The sequence below is a fragment of the Chiloscyllium plagiosum genome, chromosome 17 (assembly GCF_004010195.1).
Source record: "Chiloscyllium plagiosum isolate BGI_BamShark_2017 chromosome 17, ASM401019v2, whole genome shotgun sequence".
NCBI lineage: Eukaryota > Metazoa > Chordata > Chondrichthyes > Orectolobiformes > Hemiscylliidae > Chiloscyllium > Chiloscyllium plagiosum.
The window spans coordinates 1,960,249-1,976,070 of NC_057726.1; the positions used below are offsets into that span (position 1 = coordinate 1,960,249).

The following is a 15,822-nucleotide window of genomic DNA, read 5'->3' on the forward strand; positions in this document are numbered from 1 at the left end:
ACTTGATTGAGTTTTTTGAAGAAGTAACAAAGAGAATTGATGAGGGCAGAGTAGTAGACGTGATTTATATTGACTTCAGTAAGGTGTTCAACAAGGTTCCCCATGGGAGACTAGTTAGCAAGATTAGATCTCATGGAATACAGGGAGAACTGGCCATTTGGATACAGAACTGGCTCAAAGGTAGAAGACAGAGGGTGGTGGTGGAGGGTTGTTTTTCAGACTGGAGGCCTGTGACCAGTGGAGTGCCATAAGGATCGGTGCTAGGTCCACCACTTTTCATCATTTATATAAATGATTGGGATGGGAGCATAAGAGGTATAATTAGTAAATTTGCAGATGACACCAAAATTGGAGGTGTAGTGGACAGTTAAGAAAGTTACTTTGGAATACAATGGGACCTTGATCAAATGGGCCAATGGGCTGAGGAGTGGCAGATAGAGTTCAATTTAGATAAATGTGAGGTGCTGCATTTTGGGAAAGCAAATCTTCACAGAACTTATACACTTAATGGTAAGGTCCTGGGGAGTGTTGCTTAACAAAGAGACCTTGGAGTGCAAGTTCATAGTTCTTTGCAAGTAGAGTCGCAGGTAGATAGGATAGTGAAGAAGGCGTTTGATATGATTTCCTTTATTGGTCAGAAGTAGATAGATTCCATCAGAAATTTACCTGTACCTCTACCAATGTCATCTACTGCATCCATTGCACCTGGTGTGGTCTCCTCTACATCGGGGAGACAGGACGCCTTCTTGCGGATCATTTCAGAGAACATTTCTGGGACACCCGCACCCACCAACCCCACCACCCCGTAGCTGAACACTTCAACTCCCCCTCCCACTCCGTCAAGGACATGCAGGTCCTGGGCCGCCTTCACCACCAAACCATTACCATCCGATGCCTGGAGGAGGAACTCCTCATATTCTGTGCTGTACATCTGTATGACTCTATGACTTGCTGAGTTTCTCCAGCACGTTGCTTTTATTTTAGATCTCATTTTGTATTTACTCAGTCAGTTGTCATGATCTTTGTTCTGCTGTTGAGAGTGTGTTGCTGGAAAAGCATAGCAGGTCAGGCAGCATCTGACGAGGAGAATCGATGTTTCAGGCAAAAGCCTTTCATCTTTGTTCTGTCAGCTATGGCTCAGTTGTTAACATTGTTTCCTCTAAATTATAATGTGTGTTCAAGATGGACATCCCACTACTGAGAATATGCAGCTCTGTTGTAGACATTGTCCTTTTTTTAAGAGGAGACAGTAATTTGAAAGCCATCAACAGCCTCGGGTAAATGTAAAAATCCCAAGGATGGGCAGGAGAATTGTCTTGGTGTTCTGGACAATACGTATCCCTCGATTAATTTCATAAAATATTATCTGATCATTATCACAATGTGAATGCTGTGTTCCCTATTTCAGAAGCACTTTACTGGCTGTAAGGTGTATTGGACATCCTGTGGGCATGAGAAGTGCTACATAAATGATATTTTTCTTAAATCACGAATAAGCCAGAAGGTCATGAAAACTTTGAAAAGAGAATTGGTTAAATATTTACAAGAAAAACATATGTAGGACTTTGAAGAAAGAGGTGCAGTATCGACATAATGGGCTGAATGGCCTCATTCTGTGCAGTATCATGAAAGTCTTAGCATCTAAATCCTTAAGTACCTTTGCAGCAAAATTAATTCCAGAGTGAAGATTGTGCTGCAAACAGATAGATCTTGCTTCTTTAGTGATATTGGCCATTCTGTCAGACAGCAGGACCTAACCCTGGCTCAGAGCATGCGCATTTCTCCCTCGCCGTCCCTCCGGAGAGCGCAGGCGCGGTGGCTGCGGACGCGGTGGAGACAGTCCGGGGGGGACTGGGGGACCTCGGGCCGGTTACCGTGGAAACGGGGGCCTAGATGGGCAGAGGGCAGTGCGGAGCCTGAGTCGACCCGACCTGGGACGGAGTGGACGCTAACTGCGGTGAGAGGGCTCGGTTCCGGCAGCTGGCTGCAGCGCGTCGGGCTGGGAGGGAACTGCTGTGTGTCCCGGAGCGGGGACGGGGAGGGGGAGGACCAGACCCCTGTCCCCGAACCGGACCCCAGTCCCGGATCAGACCAGGCCCCTGTCCCCGAACCGGACCCCAGTCCCGGATCAGACCAGGCCCCTGTCCCCGAACCGGACCCCAGTCCCGGATCAGACCAGGCCCCTGTCCCCGAACCGGACCCCAGTCCCGGATCAGACCAGACCCCTGTCCCCGAACCGGACCCCAGTCCCGGATCAGACCAGGCCCCTGTCCCCGAACCGGACCCCAGTCCCGGATCAGACCAGGCCCCTGTCCCCGAACCGGACCCCAGTCCCGGATCAGACCAGGCCCCTGTCCCCGAACCGGACCCCAGTCCCGGATCAGACCAGGCCCCTGTCCCCGAACCGGACCCCAGTCCCGGATCAGACCAGGCCCCTGTCCCCGAACCGGACCCCAGTCCCGGATCAGACCAGGCCCCTGTCCCCGAACCGGACCCCAGTCCCGGATCAGACCAGACCCCTGTCCCCGAACCGGACCCCAGTCCCGGATCAGACCAGGCCCCTGTCCCCGAACCGGACCCCAGTCCCGGATCAGACCAGGCCCCTGTCCCCGAACCGGACCCCAGTCCCGGATCAGACCAGGCCCCTGTCCCCGAACCGGACCCCAGTCCCGGATCAGACCAGGCCCCTGTCCCCGAACCGGACCCCAGTCCCGGATCAGACCAGGCCCCTGTCCCCGAACCGGACCCCAGTCCCGGATCAGACCAGGCCCCTGTCCCCGAACCGGACCCCAGTCCCGGATCAGACCAGACCCCTGTCCCCGAACCGGACCCCAGTCCCGGATCAGACCAGGCCCCTGTCCCCGAACCGGACCCCAGTCCCGGATCAGACCAGGCCCCTGTCCCCGAACCGGACCCCAGTCCCGGATCAGACCAGGCCCCTGTCCCCGAACCGGACCCCAGTCCCGGATCAGACCACACCCCTGTCCCCGAACCGGACCCCAGTCCCGGATCAGACCAGACCCCTGACCCCGAACCGGACCCCAGTCCCAGATCAGACCAGACCCCTGACCCCGAACCGGACCCCAGTCCCGGATCAGACCAGACCCCTGACCCCGAACCGGACCCCAGTCCCAGATCAGACCAGACCCCTGACCCTGAACCGGACCCCAGTCCCAGATCAGACCAGACCCCTGACCCCGAACCGGACCCCAGTCCCGGATCAGACCAGACTCCTGTCCCCGAACCGGACCCCAGTCCCGGATCAGACCAGACCCCAGTCCACGAACCGGACCCCAGTCCCGGATCAGACCAGACCCCAGTCCCCGAACCGGACCCCAGTCCCGGATCAGCCCAGACACCTGTCCCCGAACCGGACCCCAGTCCCAGATCAGACCAGACCCCAGTCCCCGAACCGGACCCCAGTCCCGGATCAGACCAGATCCCAGTCCCCGAACCGGACCCCAATCCCGGATCAGCCCAGACCCCTGTCCCTGAACCGGACCCCAGTCCCGGATCAGACCAGACCCCAGTCCCCGAACCGGACCCCAGTCCTGGATCAGACCAGACCCCAGTCCCCGAACCGGACCCCAGTCCCGGATCAGACCAGACCCCAGTCCCCGAACCGGACCCCAGTCCCGGATCAGACCAGACGCCTGTCCCCGAACCGGACCCCAGTCCCGGATCAGACCAGACCCTAGTCCCCGAACCGGACCCCAGTCCCGGATCAGCCCAGACCCCTGTCCCTGAACCGGACCCTAGTCCCGGATCAGACCAGACCCCTGTCCCCGAACCGGACCCCAGTCCCGGATCAGACCAGACCCCTGTCCCTGAACAGGACCCCAGTCCCGGATCAGACCAGACCCCTGACCCCGAACCGGACCCCAGTCCCGGATCAGACCAGACCCCTGACCCCGAACCCTGACCCCGAACCGGACCCCAGTCCCGGATCAGACCCCTCTCCCCGAACCGGACCCAGTCCCGGATCAGACCAGACCCCTGTCCCCGAACCGGACCGCAGTCCCGGATCAGACCAGACCCCTGTCCCCGAACCGGACCCCAGTCCCGGATCAGACCAGACCCCTGTCCCCGAACCGGACCCCAGTCCCGGATCAGACCAGACCCCTGACCCCGAACCGGACCCCAGTCCCAGATCAGACCAGACCCCTGTCCCCGAACCGGACCCCATTCCCGGATCAGACCAGACCCCTGACCCCGAACCGGACCCCATTCCCGGATCAGACCTGACCCCGAACCGGACCCCATTCCCGGGTCAGCCCAGACCCCTGTCCCCGAACCGGACCCCAGTCCCGGATCAGCCCAGACCCCTGACCCCGAACCGGACCCCAGACCCGGATCAGACCAGACCCCAGTCCCCGAACCGGACCCCAGTCCCGGATCAGACCAGACCCCTGTCCCCGAACCCGACCCCAGTCCCGGATCAGACCAGACCAGACCCCTGACCCCGAACCGGACCCCAGACCCGGATCAGACCAGACCCCAGTCCCCGAACCGGACCCCAGTCCCGGATCAGACCAGACCGCTGTCCCCGAACCGGACCGCAGTCCCAGACCAGACCCCTGTCCCCGAACCGGACCCCTGTCCCGGATCAGACCAGACCCCAGTCCCCGAACCGGACCCCTGTCCCGGATCAGCCCAGACCCCTGTCCCCGAACCGGACCCGAGTCCCGGATCAGACCAGACCCCTGACCCCGAACCGGACCCCAGTCCCGGATCAGACCAGACCCCTGTCCCCAAACCGGACCCCAGTCCCGGATCAGCCCAGACTCCTATCCCCGAACCGGACCCCAGTCTCGGATCAGACCAGACTCCTGTCCCCGAACCGGACCCCAATCCCCGATCAGACCAGACTCCTGTCCCCGAACCGGACCCCAGTCCCGGATCAGACCAGACCCCAGTCCCGGATCAGACCAGACCCCTGACCCCGAACCGGACCCCTGTCCCGGATCAGCCCAGACCCCTGTCCCCAAACCGGACCCCAGTCCCGGATCAGACCAGACCCCTGTCCCCAAACCGGACCCCAGTCCCGGATCAGACCAGACTCTAGTCCACGAACCAGACCTACCTCAGAATGCTCCCTGGACTGAACCGCATCTGGTTCTTGAATCGGGCCCTGGTCCTGACTGGAATCCACCACCTTCACTGGTACAGGCATGGCATTCCTCATGGCTGGGTAGTTACATTCTGTATACACCACAGAGATTCCGGTCTATTAACAAATGCAAAATACCTGGATGCTTGAAATCTGAAATAACAAACACCAAGTGCTGGAGAAACTCACCAGGTCATAGAATCAAACCCCAATAAGGTCACACGCAAACAGATCCATCAGTCCAACTTGCCCATGCTGTTCACATATCCTAAACTGATCTAATCCTATTTGTCAGCATTTGACCCATACCCCTCTAAACCCTTCCTACTCATGTACACATGCAGATGTCTTTTAAATGTTGTAATTGTACCAGCCTTCACCACCTTCTCTGGCAGCTTGTTCCATACACACACCACCCTCTCCATGCCATAGTTGCTCCTCAGGTTCTTTTTAAATCTTTGCCCTCTCACCTTAAACCTATGTCCTCTAGTTCTGGATTCTCCTACTCTAGGAAAAAGACCTTGGCTATTCATCCTATCCATGCCCCTCATGATTTTATAAAGCTGTATAAGGTCATCCCTCAGCCTTCAATGCTCCAAGGATAAAAGCTCAGCCTCTCCTATTGGACAAAGTTAAAAATCATACAACACCAGGGTATAGTCCAGCAGGTTTATCTGGAAGCACTAGCTTTCGGAGCACCACTCCTTCATCAGGTGGTTGTGCGGCGGCAAATAAACCTGTTGGACAATAACCTGGTGTTGTGTGATTTTTAACTTTGTCCACCCCAGTCCAACACCGGACCTCCAAGTCTCCTATTGGAGAGTTACTGGTTCCAAACTTTCAGCAATAAAGATTGGGGCCATTTTCTAGTTGGCTTTAAACAATAAAAATGGAAAAATCTCAAACGCAGGCAGTGAGACGTTTGGGGGGGAAAACAGACTTTTGTTTTTTAATGGGAGTTGAAAGAGCATTAAGCTTTTGCTGAAGTGGACATCGTTAAAAGTGCTGGAGAATCCTTATAAATTGTCTTCTAAATCAAGAAAGATGGCTCACTTGTAGGAAATGAGGAAATTTCTTTGTTTTGCATTTGTTTGTGAAGATGAGTTGGTGAAATGTAATTGAGCAAGTCTGATCGATATCAAGTCTCATCATCCTGTTGTAACGGAAGGCAGTATTCTGATGTATGTCTGGCCCCGTGTCAACAGGGGTTTATTCAGTTCTCTTGGGGTATTGAAGAGGTACGGGTGAAATATTCAGAAAAGCATTAGTTGTTAGAGGCAGTGACTGTTATGTTTCTTGATCACATTATCTTAAAAAAATCTCATTATATTAAAAACCTGAAAAGCTGTCAGAAATATCTTTTGGAAAATAGAAAACTGCAAGGTCGTTTCATATAATGCCTTCTCACCACTTAGATACAATCTTTATAACTGACAGCAGGCAGTAGATTGCAGTATTTAAATAGAAAATGTCTGTCCTAAATAGAACAGTAGAAATCACTGTCAAAGGTAAAAGGTTGCCACTCTTGGTCATTATTCAAAAACCCCTGCCATGTGCACAGACACCAGGCTAAACCTGGACGAAGATCATCTGTGATGCTCTCTATGGTTATCTTAACCTGCTACTATCAGAATGTAGCTTAATTTACCAAATGTGTCCTTTTAGGTGTGTTTTAGGTGAACAATCAATACCTGTGGAACTCCATGCCAGCAAGACCAACAGGTTTAAGGTGGATGCAATAAAAGCAGAGGGATACCATTAACCATCATGGGAAAGTGATTCAATTAAACAGTCAATCAAAAAAGTGCAATGAAATGAAGTAAATGAAATAGGAAAGGTGACCTGCCAATGTCCCAGAAACACATCACAGTTATTCAACATGTGGAAATAATGTGCAACAGAACATGAACAGGAATCCCTGCATGCTCAAAGACCTTGTGCCTTTTCACAACACATAATTGGCCAGTGTGTTTTCAATCCCATTGTGCTGACTACTGTAGAACAAAGAACAAAAAACAATACAGCACAGGAACAGGCCCTTCGGCCCTTCAAACCCGCGCCAATCCAGATCTTCTATCTAAACCTGCCATCTGTTTTCTAAGGGTCTTTGCTCCCTGCCCATTCATGTATCTGTCTAGATACATCTTAAATGACGCTATCAATCCTGTCCCTACCACCTTCGCTGGCAACGCATTCCAGGCACCCACCACCCTCTGCATAAAGAATTTTCCAAGTATATCTTCCCTAAACATTTCCCCTCTCACTTTGAACTCGTGACCCCAAGTAATTGAATCCCCCACTCTGGGAAAAAATTTCTTGCTATCCACCCTGCCTACACCTCTCATGATTTTGTAGGCCTCAATCAGGTTTCCGCCCTCAACCTCCCCCTTTCCAATGAAAATAATCCTAATCTACTCATAGCTAGCACCCTTCATACCAGGCAACATCCTGGTGAACCTCCTCTGCACCCTCTCCAAAGCATCCACATTCTTTTGGTAACATGGCGACCAGAACTGGATGGAATATTCCAAATATGTCCAAACCAAAGTCTTATATAATTGTAACATGACTTGCCAATTCTTGTACTTAATGCCCTTTCTGATGAAGGAAAGCATGCAATATGCCACCTTGACCACTCCACTGACCTGCGTTGCCACCTTCAGGGTACAATGGACCTGAACACCCAGATCTCTCTGTACATTAATTTTCCCCAGGACTGTTCTGTTTACTGTATAGTTTGTTCTGGAATTGCATCTTCCAAAATGCATCACCTCTCGTTTGTCCGGATTAAACTCCGTCTGCCATTTCTCTGCCCAATTCTCCAATCAATCTATATTTTGCTATATTTTTTGACAGTCCCCTTCACTATCTGCAACTTCACCAATCTTAGTGTCATCTGCAAACTTGCTAATGAGACAACCTACACCTTCCTCCAAATCATTTCTGTGGATCATAAACAACAGTGGTCCCAGCATGGATCCCTGTGGGACACCACTGGTCACAGGTCTCCATTTTGAGAAGCTCCCTTCCACTACTACTTTCTGTTTCCTGTTGCACAACCAGTTCTTTATCCATCTAGCTAGAATATCCTGGACCCCATGTGACTTCATCTTCTTCATAAGTCAACCATGGGGAACCTTATCAAATGCCTTACTAAAGTTCATGTTCGAACATACTGCTTGCCGTGTTTGATGTGTCTGGCAGCATTCTTTATGTATTTCCAGTATGAATTTGTCAGCAGGTGAGTGAACCAGGCATGTTATTTCACTAAATGAAAAGCAACTGTGAATGATGGAAGTCAGAAACAGATTTGGAAATTGCTGGAAAAACTCAGCAGCAAACTCCTCACTCTCCAAGGCTCCAGATGCATCTTCCAGGTGAAGCTGAGAGAAGTGCTGCTCACAATGTGGTCGTCTCTACGTTGGTGTGACAAAGCTCAGACTGGGCAACCACTTTGCAGAACATCTACATTCTGTCCATGCACAGAATCCTGAGCTTCTGGTTGCCTGCCATTCCAACACACGACCCTGTTTCCCGGCCAACGTGCTTGGGCTTGCTACAGTGCTCCAGCGAAGGTCAGTGGAAGCTGGAAAAAAGAACACCTAATTTTCAGCTTGGGAACCTTGCAACTTCTGAACTCCTATATCGAATTCAATAGTTTTAGAAACAAAAACAGAAGTTGCAGGAAAAGCTCAGTAGGTCTGGCAGCATCTGAAAAGGAATCAGAGTTAACATATGGGTCCACTGACCCTTCCTCAGAACTGATAGTAGCTAGGAAAATGTCAGTTTATGTGCAGAAGTTAGGGTGGGAGGAGGGAATGTGTTGCTGGAAAAGTACAGCAGGTCAGGCAGCATCCGAGGAGCAGGAGAATCGCTGTTTCGGGCTGGAGCCTTTCATTCCTGATGAAGGGTTCTGGCTCAAAACGTCAACTCTCCTGCTCCTCGGATGCTGCCTGACCTGCTGTGCTTTTCCAGCAACGCACTCTCGACTCTGATCTCCAGCATCTGCAGACCTCACTGTCTCTTGGGGGGAGGGAGTAGTGAGTAAATGATTGGTGGGCATGGAGCCCAAAGAGAGAAAAGAATAGTTGGACAGACAAAGGAGTAGATAATGATCTGGCTAGGAGTAGCTGTTAATGGAGACTGTTAGTGGCTAACAATAGATAGTGTATAATGGCAGACTATGTGATAATAAAGCCTGGTGCATCGGGTAGGGGGCTAGGACATGGGAGAGTTCAGGCTCAAAAATTATTGCAGCATTGGAGAGCAGAAGGTCAGGAGGGAGAGTAAATACATGACAGGAGGTGGGTTAGGGGAGAGGATGGAGTCAGAAGGAAGTGGGGGAGGTGGAAGGTTCCAGAATGGACAGGTTATAACATACCTCTGGGATGGGTGGGACTTAAACCCATACCTATATGGCCTTGAAGTAGAGCCTTTACTCCTCAGCCACAAGACCCTAAGAAATCAATGTTGACCTCAACCTCTGTTTAACAGGTGGCTTTATGGCCTTAACGTAACACAGAATCTACCTTGGCAGCAGATAGTAATGGTGTGGATTATATGATGCAAAAACTATGTCCTTGACAAACAGCTTAATATCAGTTTTTTTGTGAAGGAATTAATCAGATCTGATAATGTGTCCAAAAACTGCAGTTTGCGTAGACTTTATACATTCCCAGCTGCTGTTGATGTTACTGTGTTGATATAAATGCATGATAAAATCATGGTGCAGTGGTAGTATCCCTACCTTTGAGTCAGAAAACCAAGGTGAGATCCCACTTGTTCCATAAAAGACTTTTTTAAAAAATCTGCAATAATAGCATACATTCTGTAAGATAGGAAGGTGCACAAAAAGTGCTGCCTCACAGCGCCAGGGACCCGGGTTCAATTCCAGCCTTGGGTGACTGTCTGTGTGGAGTTTACACATTCTCCCCGTGTCTGCTTGGGTTTCCTCCGGGTGCTTCGGTTTCCTTCCATAATCCAAAGATGTGCAGGTTAGGTGAATTGGCCATGCTAAACTGCCTGTAGTGTTCAGAGATGTGTAGATTGGGTGCATTAGTCAGGGGTAAATATAGAGTAATAAGGTTGGGGAATGGGTCTGGTGGGATACTCTTCGGAGAGTCGGTGTGAACATGTTGGGGCGAGGGGCCTGTTTCCACACTGTAGGGATTCTATGAATAGCAGAGAATGATAGAAAGCACAGTGAGAGGCCAGTTCTTTTCTCGTGTACTATGCCAGCTCCCTCAGAGGGAGATGTAATAACATCTCTGAACAGGTTGATTAGAAAATACGTTAAAAAAAGTTTTTTTCTCAACGATATGTTGTACGTGATATACCCAGTTGCCAGACCAGTTACAAGTATATAGCTAGTTAAATTTAGCCTGTAGGTATTTATGTTATAGTTTAAACTTTGTAGCTTAAGCTTTGGGTGTGGAATTTGAGGGCAGATATCCTGCTCCTGACTGCCAAAAGTTGTTACACCGGTATTGTTTATTTTCCTACTAATTTTCTACCTGTCTGATTCTGCTGACGTGTTCTGCTTAGTGACGTGTATTACCTGTTCGTTACTCTTGTCATGTAGTTGGGCTGGGGTGGGGCTATGTCTGGGGCGGTGACAGGGAGGAAGAATACAGGGCAGTTGTTCTTAACACCTTGGGCTGGGGAAGGAAAGGATCAACTCCAGAGCAGTAAGCATGGTGATCTGTTCCAGAGCCCTCCAAGTTCAGCACATGAAGGTTATGATTGTGTAGTTTGCGAGCTGCAGCAGCTTCGTGCTTTAAAATCTTATTTCTTTATTCATTAACAGAATGTAGACACCACTGGTTGGATCAGTATTTATTGCCCATTTCTAATTGCCCACAGGACTGTTAAGAGTCAACCACATTGCTGTGGGTCTGGAATCTCTTGTAGGCCAGACCAGGTAAGGATGGCAGTTTCCTTTCCTAAAGGGCATTAGTGAACCAGGTGGATTTTTCCGACAGTTGTCAATGGATTCATGGTCATCATTAGACTCGTAATTCCAAATTTTTACTGAATTCAAATGCCACCATCTGCTGTGGCAGGATTTGAACCTGGAACCTAAGAATGTTACCTGGGTCTCTGGATTAACAGTCCAGTAATAATACCACTAGGCTATTGCCTACTCACTAGTTCAAGCATAGAAGGAAATGCTTCCCAATCAGCTGCTTTCTCTATATCTTCTTGATTTTTATTTTGACCCATAGACCATTTAATGAGTTTGTTGAACTCTGCCAACTCTGTATGAACAACTACTGTGAGCATGAGTAGACCATTCAGCCCATCAAGCATATTCTATCCTGCCATTCAATTAGATCACAGCTGATGATGAATCTCGATGCCACTTTCCTGCACTACCTCTATATCCCTTGATGATATTAGTCTCTAGAAGCCCATCAATTTCTGTCCTGAACATGTGGAATAATAGAACTTCCTCACTCCCCTCTGTTAGAGAATTGCAAAATAATCACACCCTCTCCTTTCATTTCCTTGTGAAGCTGGGGCAGATTCCATAGGTGATAGCAAATGCCAGCTACCTAAAACAAACTCACATTCCACCTGCAACAGCATCTCCATCCTTTCTTGTTCTAATTTACCATTATAACCATTTATTTCCTTGTTGTGTTTGTCTTGTTTTGCCTTTACCATTTGTTTAACCACTCCCTCTGGTATAAAGCTCCACATTTCCTCTGCTATGGGTGAAGAAGCTTCATTTGAATTTCCTATTGGATTTCTGAGTGACTATCTTATATTGATGGCCTCTTGTGCTGCTACCACATAGACATTCACCCAAGGTTGGAATCAAACCCGTGTCTCTAGTACTGTGAGGCAGCAGTGGTAATAACTGAGCCATCATGCCACCCTGGGTGAATGACCATTGGTTCCAGTCTTGCTTGGGCTCCTTGATGCCACAGTTTCTAGAGCATGTCTTCAGTAATGTTGCCAGAACATTGTCAGGGCCCATAGCCTTTGTAGTAGCCAGGGTCTCCAACCATTTCTCAATATCACATGGAGTGAATCAAATTGGCTGAAGACTGGTATCTGTGATGCTGGAGACCATAGGAGGAGGCCGAGATGGATCATCCATTTGACACTTCTACCTGAAGATTGCTATGAAAGCTTCAGCCTTCTCTTTTGCACTGATGTGCTGAGCACTTACATCGTAGAAAATGGGGATATTTGTAGAGCCGCCACCTCCAGTGAATTGTTTAGTTGTCCACCACTATTCACAACTGAATGTGGCAGGACTGCCAAGCTTAGATATGATCCATTAATTGTAAAATTGCTGAGCTGATTATGCTGTTTGGTATTTAAGTAGTACTGTTTCGTAGCTTCACCAGGTTGACGCCTCACTTTCGGGATTCCTGGTGCTGTTCTTGGCATGCCCTCCTGCATTGTCCATTGAATCAGGGTTGATCCCCTGGCTTGATGGTAATGGTTTAGTTGGGGACGTGCCAGGCCATGAAGTTGCGGATTGTGCTAGAGTACAATTCTGCTGCTGTTGATGGCCCACAGCTCCTCATGGATGCCTAGTCTTGAGTTGCTAAATCTGTACGATGTGTGTTCCATTTAGTACAGTGATAGTACCACACAACACAATGGAGGGTATTCTAAATGTGAAGGTGGGACTTTGTCTCCACAAGGACTGTGCAGTGTTCACTCTTATCAATACTGTCATGAACAGATGCATCTGTGGCAGGCAGGTTGGTGAGGATGAGAATTTTTCCTTCTTGATTCCCTCACTGCCTGCAGCAGACACACTTATGTCCTTAGGACCTGACCAGCTGTATTATCAATCATGCTGCCCAGCCACTCTTGGTTGTGGACATTGAAATCCCCCACCCAGAGAACATTTTGAGCATTTGTCACCCTTGGTGTTTCATCAAAGTGTTGTTCAATGTGAAGAAGAACTGATTCATCAGCTGAGGGAGGACAGTACCTGGTAAATAGCAGGATGTTTCCTTGGCCAGGTTAACCTGAATTGAAAAATGTCGCACTGGAAAAGCACAGCAGGTCAGGCAACATCCAAGGACCAGGAGAATCAATGTTTCAGGCATAAGACCTTCATCAGGATTGACATCAATTCTCCTGCTCCTCGGATGCTGCCTGACCTTCTGTACTTTTCCAGCATCACACTTTTCAACTCCGATCTCCAACATCTGCAGTCCTCACTTTCTCCAGGTTTAACCAGAAGTCATGAGACTTCATGGGATCCAGACTCAATGTTGAGAACACCAAGGGCAAACATTCCCAACTGTGTACCACTGTGCTGCTACCTCTGGGAGCAGGATATATTCATGGATGGTGATAAAGGTATCTGGCACATTGCCTGTAAACTCTGATTCTGGGAGTATGACAATGTCAGGATGTTGCTGGACTAGTCTGAGACAGCTCTCCTCAGTTTGACACTATTCCCCAGATGTTAGTAAAGAGGAATTTGCACGGTCGATGCAGTTGTTTTTGCCGTTTTGTCTTTTCTGGAATCAAGGTCGATGCCAGGTGGTCTGTCTGGTTGTATCATCGCGATTGATACAATGAAGTAACTAGCTAGGCTGTTTCAGAGGGTCGTTGAGAGGAAGAAAATCTCATAACATTTCAGATGTATTTCGATATATTTATGTGCAGTTGTAATGTCAAAGCATACAAGACTATGGCCAGGTGCTGGAATATGGGATTAGAATATGAGGTTGTTGTTTTTGACTGGCACAGAATTGGTGGGCCAAAGGGCCCTTTTCTGTTCTGTAGACCTCTATGACTGTCATTCTCTGGTTGGATTTAAAATGTGCCTGTATTACAGTTTCACCCTGAATTTTCAATCTGTCAGAAGCTGCAATGGTATCTTGTAACATATTGCAAATATATACCTTTGTAGGTATATATTTTGTTGCTGTGTAATGTGACAGACTGCTAACAGTCCCTAGTCGTTGTGAGAAAGTTGTTAAACAGCTTGATGTTTTTCTCCCCTGTTTGGGAATATTAGCAACATTAGATGAATGTAATTTAATTCTCGTAGGCACTACAGTAGATTACCTCAGGGAGCTGTTGAGTTTCCAATGACTTATAGCTACTGCTACTTGCTTTTGATATTGTGGAAATGATAGGAGATAGGTTTTAGAAGAAAAGTTGTGTGTTAGTCTATATTGTAAAGAATTTGGAGTGTAGGACCATAGGAACAGGAGTAGGCTATTCAGATCATCAAACCTGCTCATCATTCAGTATGATCATTGCTGAGCATCCACAGTATCCACATATTCTTTCACATCGTTAATCTCAAGTTTAAACATATTCAAGGACTGAGCTTCCACAGCCCTCAGGATTAGAAAATCCCAAAGATTTACCATCCTCTGACTAATGACTATAAAAAACAATTTCTTCATCTTGGATCTAAGTGTCAATTCCCTTGTTTTTAAATTGAGCCTCTGGTTCTAGACTACCGAATTAGGGGAAACAACTCTCCTGCGATCCCCTGTTTATCCCTTTAAGTACTTTGTACGTGTCAATGAGATCACCTCTCATTTTTTGAAACTCAAGGGTCTCTTCAGATTACATTTCCACCATTCCCGAAACAAGTCAGATGAACATTTAAGGCATCACGGCAGCACAGTGGTTAGCATTGCTGCCTCAAAACACCAGGGACAGGGTTTGATTCTAACTGTGGGCGACAATGTGGGGTTATTTGTACAAATGATTTGGATGTGAACATAGGAGGTATAGTTAGTAAGTTTGCAGATGACACCAAAATTGGAGGTGTAATGGACAGCAAAAAAGGTTACCTCAAATTACAATGGGATCTTAATCAGATGGACCAGTAGGTTGCGGAGTGGCGGATGGAGTTTAATTTAGATAAATGCATGGTGCTGCATTTTGGGAAAGCAAATCAGAGCAGGACTTATACACTTATGGTAAGGTCCTAGGGAGTGTTGCTGAACAAAGAGACCTTGGAGTGCAGGTTCATAGCTCCTTGAAAGTAGAGTTGCGGGAAGATAGGATAGTGAAGAAGGCGTTTGGTATGCTTTCCTTTATTGCTCACAGTATTGATTATAGGAGTTGGGAGGTCATGTTGTAGGACATTGGGAGGACATTGGTTCGGCCACTTTTGGAATATTGCATGCAATTTTAGTCTGCTTCCTATCAGAAGGATGTTGTGAAACCTGAAAGGGTTCAGAAAAGATTTACAAGGATGTTGCAGGATTGGAGGATTTGAGGCTGAATAGGTTGGGGCTGTTTTCCCTGGAGTGTCGGAGGCTGAGGGGTGACCGTATAGAGTTTTATAAAATCATGACGGACAAGCATAAAATAAATAGACAAAGTCTTTTCCATGGGGTGGGGGAGTCCAGAACTAGAGGGCATAGGTTTAGGTGAGAGGGGCCACCTGAACCGATCAGGTACCAATGTTCTAGCGAAGAGGATAAATAGGGTGATCAGTAGGACTTTAAACTTCTGAGTTGGGGGGAAGGGAAAGTGAAAGCGACAGGGAGTTTGGAGTTAAATGGAAAGATAAGCAGCAGGATAGCATGTGTGCAGGCGGATTTAAACTTGAGGCAGACAAAAGGAAGGGAATGCAGCAAAAAGGAAGGATAACTTAGGACATCTTATGACTTCCAATATCTCTAATGATAAGAAAGTTAGCATTAAGGCACTTTACCTGAATGCTCATAGCATTCGTAACAAAGCAGATGAACTAATGGCACAGA

General features: G+C 48.4%; 1 protein-coding gene across 2 annotated transcripts in view; it reads left to right on the top strand.

Annotated features, from left to right (window-relative positions):
• The first annotated feature begins 1,756 nt into the window (after positions 1-1,756).
• The window catches only part of kiaa0513 (KIAA0513 ortholog), a 125,409-nt gene continuing 111,343 nt past the window's right edge, over positions 1,757-15,822 (top strand). For both annotated transcript variants that reach the window (XM_043706490.1, XM_043706487.1), the window contains exon 1: positions 1,757-1,957. In XM_043706490.1, coding sequence (XP_043562425.1) covers positions 1,772-1,957 — 186 coding nt within the window. In that variant the 5' untranslated portion in view covers positions 1,757-1,771. The remainder of the gene's footprint in view (positions 1,958-15,822) is intronic.